Source organism: Neodiprion lecontei, chromosome 5, assembly GCF_021901455.1.
Source record: "Neodiprion lecontei isolate iyNeoLeco1 chromosome 5, iyNeoLeco1.1, whole genome shotgun sequence".
NCBI classification, from domain to species: Eukaryota; Metazoa; Arthropoda; class Insecta; order Hymenoptera; family Diprionidae; genus Neodiprion; species Neodiprion lecontei.
In genome coordinates, this window is record NC_060264.1 from 18177863 (window position 1) to 18193958 (window position 16096).

At 35.1% G+C, this 16096-nt stretch overlaps 1 protein-coding gene across 1 annotated transcript; it reads right to left on the reverse strand.

Annotated features, from left to right (window-relative positions):
• Positions 1–7999: 7999 nt before the first annotated feature.
• LOC107225504 lies at positions 8000–14968 on the reverse strand. The gene is made up of 6 exons (XM_015665995.2): positions 14748–14968; positions 13429–13602; positions 13135–13336; positions 12622–12817; positions 12462–12547; positions 8000–11191 (listed from the first exon to the last, which is right to left on the reverse strand). The coding sequence occupies exons 1-6, from the start codon at positions 14932–14934 to the stop codon at positions 8038–8040; spliced, it is 3999 nt and encodes a 1332-aa protein (XP_015521481.1). The 5' UTR covers positions 14935–14968; the 3' UTR covers positions 8000–8037.
• Between the last annotated feature and the right edge of the window lie 1128 nt (positions 14969–16096).

Sequence of the window (16096 nt, forward strand, 5' to 3'; positions counted from 1 at the left end):
AAAAAAAAAAAAAAAAAAATGAGGATGGAGTGATGCGGGACACGGGTTCGATCGCAGTTCACTCTTTTTTTTTTTTTTTTTTTTAAATTCAATCCCGGCTTTTGTTTTTGTATTTTCGGAGAGAAAAAACAAATGAAAGAAAGAAAATTTCCAGAGCCGGTCAATTTTTTCCTTCTTTCCTTTTGCTTTTTGTTTTACTGAACCCACCCTTTTTGTAGTGGGGGTAATCCAGAAGAGAACAAATAATTGAAACAATAAAATTCCGAGTGTGAATCGATTTATTCCCCGTTTTTGGCGCCTCTTTTTTAATAAGGAAAAGTTTTGACAGTAATGAAAAATAGAGATTACTAAAAACAAATGTATTGTTTTTTAATAACACCGGTCCACAAAAATAAAAAAAAAGAGGTCTGTACTTTTGACCGGACCTACCTATCTTTATGTATTTTGACGCACTGAATCCGAATCTGAAGTCAGTTTTGCCCGTACACCCTCAAAATTTTGAGTAAATTGCAAAAAACCATAAAAATAGCCAAAAATTAGCAGTTTTGGTAAGAAAAAAATTTATGGAAGTATAGACCAAGTATGATTTTTATGCATTTTGGTCCGCTAAACCCAAATCTGAAGTTTATTCAACCATAAGCCTTTTAAAATTTAATTGGGCCGGTGTTATTAAAAAACAATACATTTGTTTTTAGTAATCTCTATTTTCCATTACTGTCAAAACTTTTCCTTATTAAAAAAAAAACGCCCATTTTATATCAGTCTTGACGAGCATTTCTTAAGAATTTTGAGAGATGCGAGATCGGAACGACAAAATTATTTCAGTAGCAACAATGTATGGACCCCTCTCCTTTTCTGATATTGGCAGCCAGTTAAGAGGCTTCACAGTGTTCAGTTTAATGCCAGCAGCTCTCGAGGTATCAAGATGGTAAGTGAATTACATAATTATTTTACATGCATGCAAAAACCGGCAGGTTTGACGCTCGTCTATTTACTTTATAGATTAAAAAGAGAAAAAAAGGGAAGGACCTGTAGTCGTATTTTATACTTTATTTAATTTTCCTTGAATTGTCAAACTTTTTTATTTTTAATTGTATAGGAAGAAAATGTGTGGGGAATTCCATTCTAGTGCCCAAGAATGTAGTACACATTTTCGTTCGTTTTAACTTTTTTTTTTTTTGGGAAAACATGTTCCTCAATTTCCAAATTTCCTTAATTTTTTGGTATTCAAATCGATTCTTAACAATTTTGCGCACAGGTGGGATTTCTTTAATTATTTTTTCCCTAAACCTGAGGATATTTCCTATCTGAGATCACTGTCAATAGGCGAGATTCCGGAAATCATTAATTACCTTTTTTTCTAATTAAAAAGAAAATCACATAAGGCCACTAAGAGCTCGAAATGAAAATCTGAAAAAATTAGAGATGGTTTTTTGTATTCGAAGCCATTAACGTAAAAAATCCGTTTAACGACCATCCTAATAGATATACATTGTATGTTGGGCATTCCACGTCAAATTTGCAACCCATGTACCTCACCCTCTTCGCTTTTGATAATTGTTTGGTATGATGTTGCAACCACGGTTTCAATCGACTTAAAACAGTGTCGGAATTTTTTTTGCAGATTTCTTTAGCCACCACTGAAATAGAAAAAAATTGAAAAACCAATTCCGAAAACGCTTCTTTCAAAATTCTGAAAAAATTCACACTGATTTTATAATTAAAAATATGATTCTTAAGCACGACACGATAACGGGATCTCTACATTTACTATAGTTTTCGCAAGTTTTTAGTTTTCTTGGATCTTTGAATAACTTGAAAAAAAAGAATGAAATGGTATGAACTATATTCAGGCCTTCTGGCATTCCTCTAGATTTCAGAAAAATTGAAATCCATTAATAATAGAGAAATTTATGACCGAATAAATAAATAGAAACTCCAATTCCGGCATGAGAAAAAAAACTTGCTGGAAAAGTAGTAGATGTTGAGATCACGTTATCGTGTCGTACTTACAAATAATATTCTTAATTATAAAATTAGTTTGAATTTCTTCAGAATTTTAAAAGAAGCTTTTTCAGAATTGGTTTTACAATTTTTTTCTATTTCAGTGGTGGCTAAAGAAATCTGCAAAAAAAATTCCGACACTGTTTTAAGTCGATTGAAACCGTGGTTGCAACATCATACCAAACAATTATCAAAAGCGAAGAGGGTGAGGTACATGGGTTGCAAATTTGACGTGGAATGCCCAACATACAATGTATATCTATTAGGATGGTCGTTAAACGGATTTTTTACGTTAATGGCTTCGAATACAAAAAACCATCTCTAATTTTTTCAGATTTTCATTTCGAGCTCTTAGTGGCCTTATGTGATTTTCTTTTTAATTAGAAAAAAAGGTAATTAATGATTTCCGGAATCTCGCCTATTGACAGTGATCTCAGATAGGAAATATCCTCAGGTTTAGGGAAAAAATAATTAAAGAAATCCCACCTGTGCGCAAAATTGTTAAGAATCGATTTGAATACCAAAAAATTAAGGAAATTTGGAAATTTAGGAACATGTTTTCCTAAAAAAAAAAAAAGTTAAAACGATCGAAAATGTGTACTACATTCTTGGGCACTAGAATGGAATTCCCCACACATTTTCTTCCTATACAATTAAAAATAAAAAAGTTTGACAATTCAAGGAAAATTAAATAAAGTATAAAATACGACTACAGGTCCTTCCCTTTTTTTCTCTTTTTAATCTATAAAGTAAATAGACGAGCGTCAAACCTGCCGGTTTTTGCATGCATGTAAAATAATTATGTAATTCACTTACCATCTTGATACCTCGAGAGCTGCTGGCATTAAACTGAACACTGTGAAGCCTCTTAACTGGCTGCCAATATCAGAAAAGGAGAGGGGTCCATACATTGTTGCTACTGAAATAATTTTGTCGTTCCGATCTCGCATCTCTCAAAATTCTTAAGAAATGCTCGTCAAGACTGATATAAAATGGGCGTTTTTTTTTTAATAAGGAAAAGTTTTGACAGTAATGGAAAATAGAGATTACTAAAAACAAATGTATTGTTTTTTAATAACACCGGCCCAATTAAATTTTAAAAGGCTTATGGTTGAATAAACTTCAGATTTGGGTTTAGCGGACCAAAATGCATAAAAATCATACTTGGTCTATACTTCCATAAATTTTTTTCTTACCAAAACTGCTAATTTTTGGCTATTTTTATGGTTTTTTGCAATTTACTCAAAATTTTGAGGGTGTACGGGCAAAACTGACTTCAGATTCGGATTCAGTGCGTCAAAATACATAAAGATAGGTAGGTCCGGTCAAAAGTACAGACCTCTTTTTTTTTATTTTTGTGGACCGGTGTTATTAAAAAACAATACATTTGTTTTTAGTAATCTCTATTTTTCATTACTGTCAAAACTTTTCCTTATTAAAAAAGAGGCGCCAAAAACGGGGAATAAATCGATTCACACTCGGAATTTTATTGTTTCAATTATTTGTTCTCTTCTGGATTACCCCCACTACAAAAAGGGTGGGTTCAGTAAAACAAAAAGCAAAAGGAAAGAAGGAAAAAATTGACCGGCTCTGGAAATTTTCTTTCTTTCATTTGTTTTTTCTCTCCGAAAATACAAAAACAAAAGCCGGGATTGAATTTAAAAAAAAAAAAAAAAAAAAGAGTGAACTGCGATCGAACCCGTGTCCCGCATCACTCCATCCTCATTTTTTTTTTTTTTTTTTTTTGAGAAAGAAACCATATTTATTTAGATGAACAATAAATGTACAATATTTACAATGTTGCACTTGTAATTATCTTAGCTTATGTAACTCCGGCTTAAATTTTAAGCTCAATCTAACATTTTGTTTTACATTAAGTGGTTAACTTATTTTTTAGTGTTTTGTTTAAGACTTGAATACAGTATTATAGCAAAGGCAGCAGTAATTAACTTAAATACAGGAAAACTTCGCGCAAAAACCTGTGATTGAAAATTCATCCTCATGTGGTATCCACTCAGCCACACCACAGCTACGTCCGTGAGCGCGCGTTTGCTCGGTATGTTTATGGAGCTTGCTTGGAATTCGCTGATGCTTCTCTGGAAGATTCAGTTCGAGAAAAAAAAAAATTTCCCCCAACCACTTGCCCATTGCACATTTTGCATAAATGTTATCGAGCTGGCTTCGTATATTTTTCCATAGACTGCGTGCACAAATATTCGAGAATACCAGGCGTCACATATTTTCATATCAATAAAAAAATAATATGTATTAAAAAAAAAAAAAAAAGTATTCGGACTGGGAATAGTCAACTAATTTGGTTCAGCGTCCGCTAATTGATTCCAAGATTTATCAAATCTGGAGATACTTTTATTCGCTGACATTCATAACTGAAACAAAAAAAATCCCAATTCTTGCATTCCTGGAAACATCTGTGCGAGCGGGGACAAGGATGCGATTGGCAACCACTTGCTCGAGCAGCCGAGTGTATCTATATATACACGATTGTGGGCCACCTTCGGTGCATGGCCGCTTGATGTCAGGTCGGAAATGGGCCACCTTCGGTGCGTGGCCGCCTAGGTGTCACGTCGACGCTCCAACTTAGCTGGTATCACGAAAAGCCGAGCGTTGGAGATCTCCCTACTCATCTCTGTGAAAAGTATAACTTATTATTAACTCCGTGAATTTCCATAGAACACAACTTTCTACATAAAATTATGATGATACGCAATTTTAGAATTCGATTTAGATCGATAAGATTGCGAATATGCACGAGAAGGTACGAAACACCATTTTTGAACCACCGCTAGATGGTTCTCTCATTTCTTACATGGAAAACTTATTGCAAACAAATTAAGTACTTACCAGAATTTGGATGTACATTAGAAGACTGATCGTCTCACGTTTTGAGTCCGACCTAGACGGATTTGAAGTAACTGTAGTATATTTTTGAATTTCCCTTGTTTCAATAGGTGAGTCTTATAAAAAAACTAACATTTGTTGTTTCTCTAAACTAAGAATTATACGATATTCTACAATAAATTGTATCCATTACAAATTTGATACAAGAAAAACGATCGCATAAACCTGAGCCATTCTACAATCACCTATCTGTAAAAAATTACAATATTTCACGAAAGAGTATAATAATACATAATCTACAAAAACTTTTACGTCAAAACTACGAAAATGTTCAGATTTCTCTACTTTGTCGTAAGATCAAACTCTTAGGCATAGAAATTATTTCCACCCGGGTAGTTATACCACCAGGAATTTTTTCTCCGTATGAATGTCTCATTGCGTCAAATTTTGGCAATCAACTTTATTCTATGAACGATTTTTTTTATCATTCCATGGAATACAGAGATAAATGCGTTTATAATTCTTTTCATTATACACACATCTGGCTTTTGATGATGGCGATAATCAATCCTCGTTGTTTCACGCGTAGAATGAACGTAGAAATATTATCTCACCCAGAAACATTGAGTTCTATCACTTTTAAGACCGTTTCGCTTAAAACAAGCGTTAAAATTTCAAAATAAGGGTGGATTGGATCCGGTGCAAAGTTTGGGCTGGGACGTCTGAATAGCAAGTTCAGACAAGAAAAAAAGAAAAACGGTAATATTATTTGCAAAAATTATGCAGTGAACATGATTGGATTAACATCTCTACTGTATAACAGAAATCAATCTGAGCAATTTTAAATAACACAAGATAAAATACGAACAATTTGAAACAAGTTTCATGATTAGTACGTCCAATATGATCAAACTTTGATTTTTATGATTCATTTGCTACATTTTTGAGTTCATTCTTCTCAATTTTTTACGAATATCTGCTTTATCGTGCTTACATAGATCTATTTTCATCCACCCTGGAGATAAGCGTTTGGTGGAAATCTTCGTGATGAGTGAAATAAGCTCAAAAACACCAGAATTTAATCATTTTGAATTATCTAGTTATGTGAAACCTTTACGTGAATTGTTGATACGTTAGCTTGTAATTCAAATGTGTTTATATTTATTTCTGTTGCATAGGTCATAGGAGACATGTTGTTAGATTCACGTTCAGCATCATTGACGAAAATAACAGTGATAGAGATTTTTGGAACGAATTTTCCTAACTTATGTTTCAGATAGTCTGGTAGATTCATCCTGCTAGTTCAAGTGCGTGACTAAATGTTGCAAAGCTTGGAGTTATCAGAATGAAAGCTGCCATTTATTTTAGATTGTAGAATAGCTTAAGTTTTGTAATTTTCTCGAGCCGAAATTGCAGGTTTTTCGACACTCTTCCTACCGTCTAAGATTAAAATTCTGAATGAAATAATATTGACTCAATTGCTACGAATTATATTTAATGTATTAATTTGTTAGTCATTACACTTCACTGATGGTTAGATTTTTAATTTGAAACTGAATCACGCATTAAACGGATGGATACGGCCAAAATCTGGCCAGCCCTGTAACATTTGAAACAGTGTAACAGTTTGGGTTTAAAATTTCAGTTTTTTTTCTGTAAAATTTGACAAAATTTCCCGAATTTTCCATGATGTTTCGGGTAAAAGGAAAATTTCAGAATATTTCAGGGTTTGCAAAGGTTTTAGATTTGAAAGTGGCAAACCTCTCGAATGGAAATTATATTTAAAAAAAAAATTTGTCTTTTTTTGTCCCTCTTGGCATTGTTTTCGGTTTTCGGCGAAACTATGAATGTTAAAAGGATGAACACTCTTGAAATTGTTTTGACGTTTCATGGTTTTTTTATTTTATTTGACGTATTAGTAGGAAAGAATAATTTAGCCTTAGTACATTTTAAATAAATGTAATTAAAGCAAATTCAACAGGTTGAGAAAAGATACCCATGCCTATATTTATTTAAGTCCATCAGAAACTAAAATTCAGTCGCTTGTAGCTTGCGCAATTATCGTTGGTAGCTGAAAAGCCGAAAAACGAACTAATTACGTGCAAACGCTCTACTTGATGCATTTATACATTGCAGACATTTTTTTTTGCATGAAACTTCCCCACAGAATGGATTCAGGTGCACAGAATTTCGATCTGCTACACATTCGTCAATTTTTGCGGTCTGGTGACATTTTTCAGACTGAACCAGAAGCTTTTGATTTTCTACATTTCACAAAAACATAAGAAAATAGAAAATTGCTATTTTTCGTAGGAAATTGTTATTTTTGGAAAGCTTTTTTTGATGAAACGATGAAATATTACGGAAAACTGCGACATCCGCAATTGCCTACAAGATGAAAAATCAACTTACCCATAAAATTGAATTAAGACTTCATAATTTTTCGTAAAAAATTACGAACTGGTGCGAAAAATGAGGGTCATCGATAATTTTTTATATCAAAAATTTAAAAACACTTCACTGGCTGTAAAGATCGAAATATAATTCCGCGAACTCTTGTAGAATTCTAGGAATTTCTAGGAATGATTGTCCATAAGATTGTAAATATCTAGTAAAAATTATGAAGTACCATCCTTGATTCACCGCTAGATGTCACATCTCTCTTGCAATGAAACTTTACCGAAAACAAGTCAAGTATCTAGTAGATAGTTGGTCAACATGAAAAGATTGTTCTAATCTTTTCGGTATGATCCTAGTGGATTTGAAGAATCTGTTGTATATTTAGAAAAAATTATTTTTACGAAACTAATCATGAGTTTTCGAATCGAAATTGAAAAAGAAATTAATCAATATTATAATTTCGACCAATTTTATATTGGAAGAAATTGAAAATTGCTCAAGTAAATACAGAGCCGGTGATCCACATAATTCTCACCATAATCAGGAGCTGAAGGAAAAATTGTAACCGCATAATACAACGAGTACGTATAATAAATATTCACATTTATTTCTTACTGAAAAACACTTACAAGCAAAATGGAATCATGTATTTTCGTACAATATATCACACACAGACACGCGTAGATCCGAACCTTGAAACTAAGAATATTTTACATTATTTAAACACTCTAGAGACCGATATTCGTTAACTGATCAATCGGCAACGACAGTGATTCAATGGTCAACGTAATACTTCATCATTCCTTTGAGGTATTCTTCCATCTGTAATCGATTCGTTTGATGCCTGAGTTCCTCGAACCACTTGTCAAGCTCTTCCATTTCATTTGTTGGTTCACATTCGTCCCGGTCAGACAAAAAACTACTCTCGTCGATATAACTGGACGAATATTTTGCATGTTCACGATCATTTTGCGAGTTATTTTCATTGACAATCGAACATTGCTGTTTGAAACTTAGCGGTTGATCGTTGTACACGAAGTTGTTTGTTTGAATGGGTACGAATTTCGATTTCTGGCGCACTGAAAGATTCGGAGATGATTTTTTTTCCAAATTGAAGCTATCGTTGTTTACTCTCGCTTCTGGCCAGTCATTCAACTCCACTGACTCCGACGTATCGGATGACGAATCTGTAACGTCACCGTCTGATTCTTGACAATCATTTTCCTCGAGCTTTACGAAAGATTCTGTCGCTTTTTCAGCTTCGCTCACAGTTGATTCTTCCTCCGCATCATCCAGAAATTTAAAAAACGCCATATAATCAATGTTCCTCAAATTCGTCCCCCGCAGTCTGTCGAAATTTTCCCGGGATTCAAAGACGGATAAAAATTCGTCGTAACTGGTAATCGAGTCTGAATTCCGTTTTTCAGCAACTTTGGCTAACGCAGTTTCACGTACCTCGGAAAAACGCGGATCGTCAATCAGGCCAAGTATTCTCTCAAACCTTCGGGCACACAGTTCAATTGGATCGACATGTATCAGGTATTTGACACATTCCTCCATGCAGCTGCGCTTTTCGTCGCTGAATCGCGACGAGAATTTCTCTTCATCAAATGCGGATTCGAGGGTTTTTAATTTCGAGGACAGTTTGTCGGATTCTCTCGCTTTAGGAAAAGATATACCCGAAATCCTCGAAGATTCTAGCTGCCAATAAGATTCGATCAAAGCGCAGAATTCGTCTTCGTTCATTGCATGAACATCGTCGAGTTGCGCAACTTCGAATTCCATTTGACGATATGCTTTGAGGCATTCCAAATACTCTCTGCTTATCAGGAACCACAAATTTTCCCTCAACCTGGAATAAATTTCGGTTGATGATTCTTCAACCTGACAACTTATTTCACATTGGTCATCTTGCAAGTCCGTCGAATCGGAATCGGAATCGTTTGAATCGTACTCTGATTTCTCGAAAATCGAATCGGTCAGATTGTTTAACAATTTGCTCATAGAATCGTAGTCTCGATAAAACGATTTGAGCCGTTCCTTTGAGAATCTCAAAAATTTTTTACGCTCCGAAACTCTGCCCGTGACTCTTTCTTCCAAAATCTCATTGCTGTTTCGTTTTTCAATTTTTTGCTGCTCGACGAAAGATACCAGCTGCGAATAAGACATTTTGCCGCGAACAAGACGTTTCAATTCCAACTCGTATCTGTCCTTTTCACTCATGAAAGCTGTCGCAATTCTGATTTTTTTCAGCGCTACAGTCTCGTGCTGAGAATTCGATCGCAAGCATTTCACAGCCTCGCGATATCTCTCAATATCCATTTTGGAAAAGACGAGCATCGGCAGCGGCGCCTCGATGTTCGTTGGATAGGGAAAGTAGGTATCAAGTTTTGACCTGATGACGGGATGTTTCCTCCTGAACTCGTCGACTTCCCGGAATATCTCGATTCTCACTGGTGGACAGTCGTCTAGGTCGCTTTGAATATCCGGATACATGCACAGAAGCGTCTTTTTCTGCATCTCTAGGAACGTCAACTTGGCCGAATGGCGATTTTCATACAACAATCGATGCCAAGTGTGGCTCACACGATATGCCGGAACCTCTGTCAAAGACTTCAGGCAACCAATCTCGATATTGATCTGTCCCTTCCATTGCATCAGCTCGTTTCGCGTCAGCTTTGCGTTGCTGGAATTTGAAGTGTTGTCAAAATTCAGTTTCTTCAAGTCGCTAACAATATCCTTCAGCTTTGGAACTCTGTCATCATTTAGATCTCGTGCCGACAATTCTTCTAAACTTGTTTCCAGCGACTTGATCATATTTTTCGCGTCAAATGTCTTCAGACTTTTAGGTTCGCTGTCAAATTCGCTTTCCTTTTTCTGCTCAGCTTTGCTGATTGTAGAACATGCTCTGCGTGGCCCTGTTGCCGTGTATTTTGCAATTGCTTCTTGTGCCGCACTGCAGTCGTCGTCGTTATCGGACAAATTTGACAGATTCAATTCAAACTTCGTATTTTTATTCAACTCTAGCAACGTCGAACGTTTTTTGTTATCCGATTTCACCGTGAATTTATGTACCCTGTCATTTAAAACTCGCTCACGCTGATCTTTTGTACATTTTATCGATTTCGAAGGGATCTGTTTAGTGGAAAATACGTCATCCTCGTCGCTAAATAAAGATTCCAATTTAATCTTACTCTCTACGCACTTTGGTTCAAAATTGCATGATTCTGTGTCAATGTGACTACACGACGAGACGCGAACATTCTTCGTCTCGTACTGACAGTTTTCCATTTCAGAATTCGTTTTCCACGCAATTTTAGTGCCTTCAGAAATTTTTGTGCTGACATTTTCAGGAGTTGGGCTCATATTTATATCAAATTCAATCTCCGTTTGCTGACTAAACCTAGAATTGCATTTCGACGTCTCTTCAATCCTGACAAAAGGAGCTCCATTTGGAGAATAAAGAACATTTTCAGCGGGTATTTCGCCATCCTCGCAATCGTTATCAGTTTTTGCCGACAATTTTTCGAATCTCGAGTCGTTTTCCATCCAAATGTCTTCTGGATAATTTTGGGGTAGTTTAAGGACTTGGAATCCTGCTCCGCCAACAGAGCCGATCAGTTCCCTGAAGTTGTCGAGTTCGTTGTTGGCGATGATCGTTATCGCAATACCGTGGGATCCGTACCTTCCGGCCCTGCCAATTCTGTGCAAGTAAGTTGCTCCGTCTAGCGGAACATCCAAATTGACAATAAGGTTGACGTTCTCGGCATCTATGCCTCGTGCTGTGAGATCGGTTGTCACCATTATCCTACACTTAAAGTCCTTAAGCTTTTTGAACCCTTCGATACGTTTGCGCATCTCTTGGTTGCCGACTATGTATATAGCAGAGAAACCCATCGTGTTGAGTTTGTTGCAGACTGACTGAGCTCTGAAAATATTAGTTTGATATATGAAAATTATAGCAAATGTTACGATTTTTCATTTCAAATCGCATTAATATAATTAAACACCTCGAAGATTTGTACGATTTCAATCCACAATGGCTTATTCTTCTCAAATTTGATCAACACATTCTTTTTTGTGAATAGGAACTCAATCTTACTTTTTCTTTAATCTACATCGATATCTGCAGAGTAATTTTGAAAAATTCAATATATTGATGCCAGTGATAAAAAAAAGTTTCTTAGTGGGATTGTGTAGTATAGTTTTCTCAACAAAATAATCTGGCATATGTTTTGGAATCGAACTACAGTAGACCCTCGATAATCCAGCCAATGTCTAATCCAGTGCCTTCTGTAATCCGACATGTGAATTATGTATATGTAGTATTGTTCATAGTATTCAGTAAAAAATCCGTAACAAATTCAAGGAAATTTTCAGAAAAACACACAAATGGAGATGGCATGTGGCTCTGTACATAATCGGTGCGACGTACAAGATATACATTATTTTTGCTACAACCTGTTGTTAGTAGGGAATAATGAAAAACGCGATTCGAGGTGGGATCCACTTTTTAAAAACAATTACTCAGTGAACACAAATAAATGTATCATTCGCAGTAAACTTTAAATATAGAATATTTCCAGGACTTTTTAATGACAAGCAAAATTCAAGGACATTTCCACGACCACTGAACACCATGAATATCGATTTCATCTCATCATTTTCATAATTTGTCAGATTACAAGGTACAGTCTTTCAAAAAGTTCCGAACTATACAAGGGGTCAGTGGCAGCATTCGATAGTCCGAAAAATTTGATAATCCGACAACGCCTTGCAAAACTTTGTCTACTTTAACCGCAAGTTGACTGTATTTTATCAGATTTCAGTCAATGTTACAGTGAGTCAAAATGAAAATTGGATTTCTTCATATTCTACAAAGATGAGAATTTGATGAATATTCAATATTCGGATATATTGTAATAAAATGAAACGGAAAAGCATTGATTCTCAACCCACTAACTTCCTTAGTCCGAAGAATATTGAAGATTTTAGTCAGAGTACAGAGATGTAAATACTATAGAGTTTGAAACACATCGACAATTTGTTTAAAGATTTGATATATCGAGTTCTTACTGAATTGTTGAATAACTGCTTTTGCATTCCTCCCAATTAAACCATTTTAAGCAAAAACTTTCACTTACAACTACCTCATACGTTAATAAATACAATAAACAGTAAGTGTAAAAAAATTTTACCTAGATTGATAGTTCGAGAAAACGATGCTTTGCTTGAATGGTATTTTGGAAAATATTCTGGCAAGTTCGTTCACCTTTATTTGAACCTAAAGTCAGAAAAAATTAACACTGTTCCAGTTGCATCAATCCATACATCTATGAAATTAAGTTTCATACATACCTGTCTCATAGCGTTCGGGTGCTGTTGAACTACCGCTACGAATTGTCGCAGACCAATCAACACAGGACCGTCACTGTTTGGAGATGTAAGAATGGGAGAACGCATGTATCTTCCTAGAAAGGACTCGAGATCTCCAGGATAAGTGGCACTAGACGATATGACTTGCTTGTTTACCGGTAGTTTTGAAAATATGTAACTGAAAATTTCAAAAATCTGTGTACACATCTTTCGATAATTCTCTACATTCCTTATGAAAAACGTAGAATTCTTGTTAAGACATGAGTCTACAGCGGAATGTCTCAAGTATTTGTCATTGTAAAAAACATTGCCTCGAAAGAAAATTGTCTTGGACTTGGAAACATGTTTCATATCTCAGACAACCGTTTGCTAGCATTTTCCATCATTTTTGTAAGAAGATATTGTGTCCTGAATCCTATGGCAAATTTTAAATTCAGAATTGCCCAAGATTGTCATTGACATAATATATAAATGTAACATTATAATTTTAGTTACTTTATATCTTTTTGGAAGCTAACTTCCATCAGCTTGTCTGCTTCGTCAAGGACGAATAACCTGATACTGTTCACGTTGAGAATTCCCTTGTCTATCAAATGTTTCACTCTCCCTGGAGCGCCGACCGCCACATGACAATTGTTGGCCTTCTTACGGTCGTCTTCAATCGATATTCCACCGATAAAACTTTCGACCTTTAATCCTGGAACGGAATTAATATTTACTACATGGTGTAAGTGTAACTAATCTCACGTACCACATTCTTTGGTCCTGAAACAAATAAGAAATATTCACCCTCGAACTCCGAGCCAATGGACGTTATTACTCCAGCCACTTGTAGAGCTATTTCTCTGGTAGGTGCAAGAATCAGGACTTGCACACCTTTTACAGACATGTCGATCATTTCCAAGGCAATTATGCCGAACACAGCCGTCTTACCAGTTCCAGATTTTGCTCGTACAATTAAATCTGCAGAAGAAAAAAGTATTAAAGTAGAATTCCTAATGTTTAAAATTTTTACAAGTTCGGATTGCCTGTATCTGCATTATTGTATTATGTGGTTGCCCGGTATAAAGTTAAAGATTGAAACAATGAGAAAAATGGTCTATTTTGAAACATTGAACAAGGTTGAAGCAAGTGACGTCAATGACAAGAAATATTAAAATTAAAAATCATCGTTATTATTACAGTATACTCAATTCCAGATAATCCCAAAGTTACGGAAATAACGATTCTCATTAAATATAATAGGATATGTGGCATGTTGCCGTGTAGGGACTTTTTGACTCGTGTAAGTTTTGTACTTGAGTTCGGCTTCAACTGCACCTTACAGTAATCAAAAAATTCTCATTTTATGCACACTTGCCGAGAACATAACTACACAAGTTGATCTACTGTGGCTGAAATTTGTACTGTTGATGTAACTAAGCGATAATAATAAATTACTATTTCACAATTCAATGTTTAATTTATATGACCTGTAGTTATAAAATGGGACTCTATTGCTTTAGTTGTGCCATAATTTATGATTTTATAACAATTCTTGAGTTTTTTGAAAATAATTTCACTGTGTTAATATTATGAACTTAAATCACATCTTTGTTCAACATATCATGATTCAATTATGGGATTGCAGTTAGTAACCTTAGTAAAGACATATTAATAGAGAAAAATAAGAATACACAATTTTACAAAGTCTTTGAAAGTGTCAAGTTTGTACAATGTGAGTTACGTTTTGCTTCAGTGCGGTCGACTGAATTTTGAATCATTCCAAAATAAAGATAAAGATTTTTCCTAAGTATCATCGTATTAACATTCGGAATCTTAAACTCACATTGAATCGTCATCTCGATTCTTATAGATTAATTGAAACAACTATTGTTAATTGTCATTCGTAATAGAATGATATAAAAACTTAAAGACCGGGAATTCAGATTGCGGTACAATCGATGTGAATGGGACGGTTGTCGTTTGATATTTATGAATGACAATGTTTGCAACACACCGCACAAATAATACGTGGAAACGGGATGAAATTCATGGTGTTAAAAACATAATGCTTATTCTAATACTGACTATACTTTTTCAAGCAATAACTAGTGTATGATTATTACCAAATCCACAACGACCAAGCGGAATAGCTTTAAGTTGGATCGGTGACGGTTTCTGAAAACCGGCGTTTGTAAGCCCGTCCAAGACGCGTTGACTAACACCCATCTGGAAAAATGTGACATCTTCTTGAATTTCTATGTCGGTTGTACGGGGTTTTGAACCTATTTCGTGCGCCGTTTGACGGGACATTTTAGGTTATCGCAACTTACAACGCGTGTTTGACGTTTGAATGTCGTTTCGAATGATATTTGTCAGTACTGTCGGCACTGCCATCTAGAGATACTTGAGCAAACTACACATGTCCCCACCATTTTGACATGGTTCTGTAGGTAATACAGGAAATATACCTGTCGGTCAAGAAAACTCCTATGTGAACCCGCCCTTACGAATTTCCGTTTACGTGAAGTTGAACACAGAAAACTCTAAAATCTTTATCGTTCTATCCATCGCTAGAGACAACTGTCAAGCATCATACATATATATCATATGTATATATATATCAGAGCATATACCACTGGAGGGAGCTACCCATCCGATTGACCTCGCATAAATGCAGCCGAAGTGATAAGAGAGGAAAATATATGAGGCGGTCCATACTATTTTTACTTGAGTCAACCCTTGACCTCTCGCATTTGGCCCGTGATTTTTACATGAATGTTCTGAGTTTGAAAGACACTCTTTTTTTTAGTTTTTTCAACAAGGTTTTAATTTGCTACAATTTTTCAAAACCATATTTTTGATTGACACAATTTGAAAATCTGAATTATTTTTAAAAAAGGTTTTTACGTGGGCTGAAAACAAATTAAAAACAAATAATTTCAGATCATAATCATTCTAAATTTTTATGATTTCGAAAGAACACTTTTCAAAAGTTGTCTTCGTTAACCCTGACAGGCTATGAGGGTAAAATTCCCTCCCAAAAAATCTTGTACTTTTCCAGCAGACCGTAAGAATTGAACCCCTTCAACGGTTATTTTTATTTGTTTAGTTCAACTTGATTACTTTTATAATACAAGCATATTATGCGGAATTGTTTGAACTTAGATTTGAAAAAAAAAAATCTTGCCAGCTTTATTAGAAGCTGTAATATTTGAAATTAATTTCCGCCGGGTATTTTTTACACTCATTGCTACGAGAGGTATACAGTTTGGATGTTTGCCTGTCAGGGGTAAATAAATAAGAAAGCACACTTGTAAATTTATTCTTTTGTTTTTTCATTATAATTATTCTATTATCAGTTTATAACTATTACGTGTTATAAATATTAATCAATCGTTATGCATTTAACAAAGATTAATAAACTACGGAACGCTAGTTCTGGAAGTTAGGTCTCACCAGTTAGCGGGCCTGG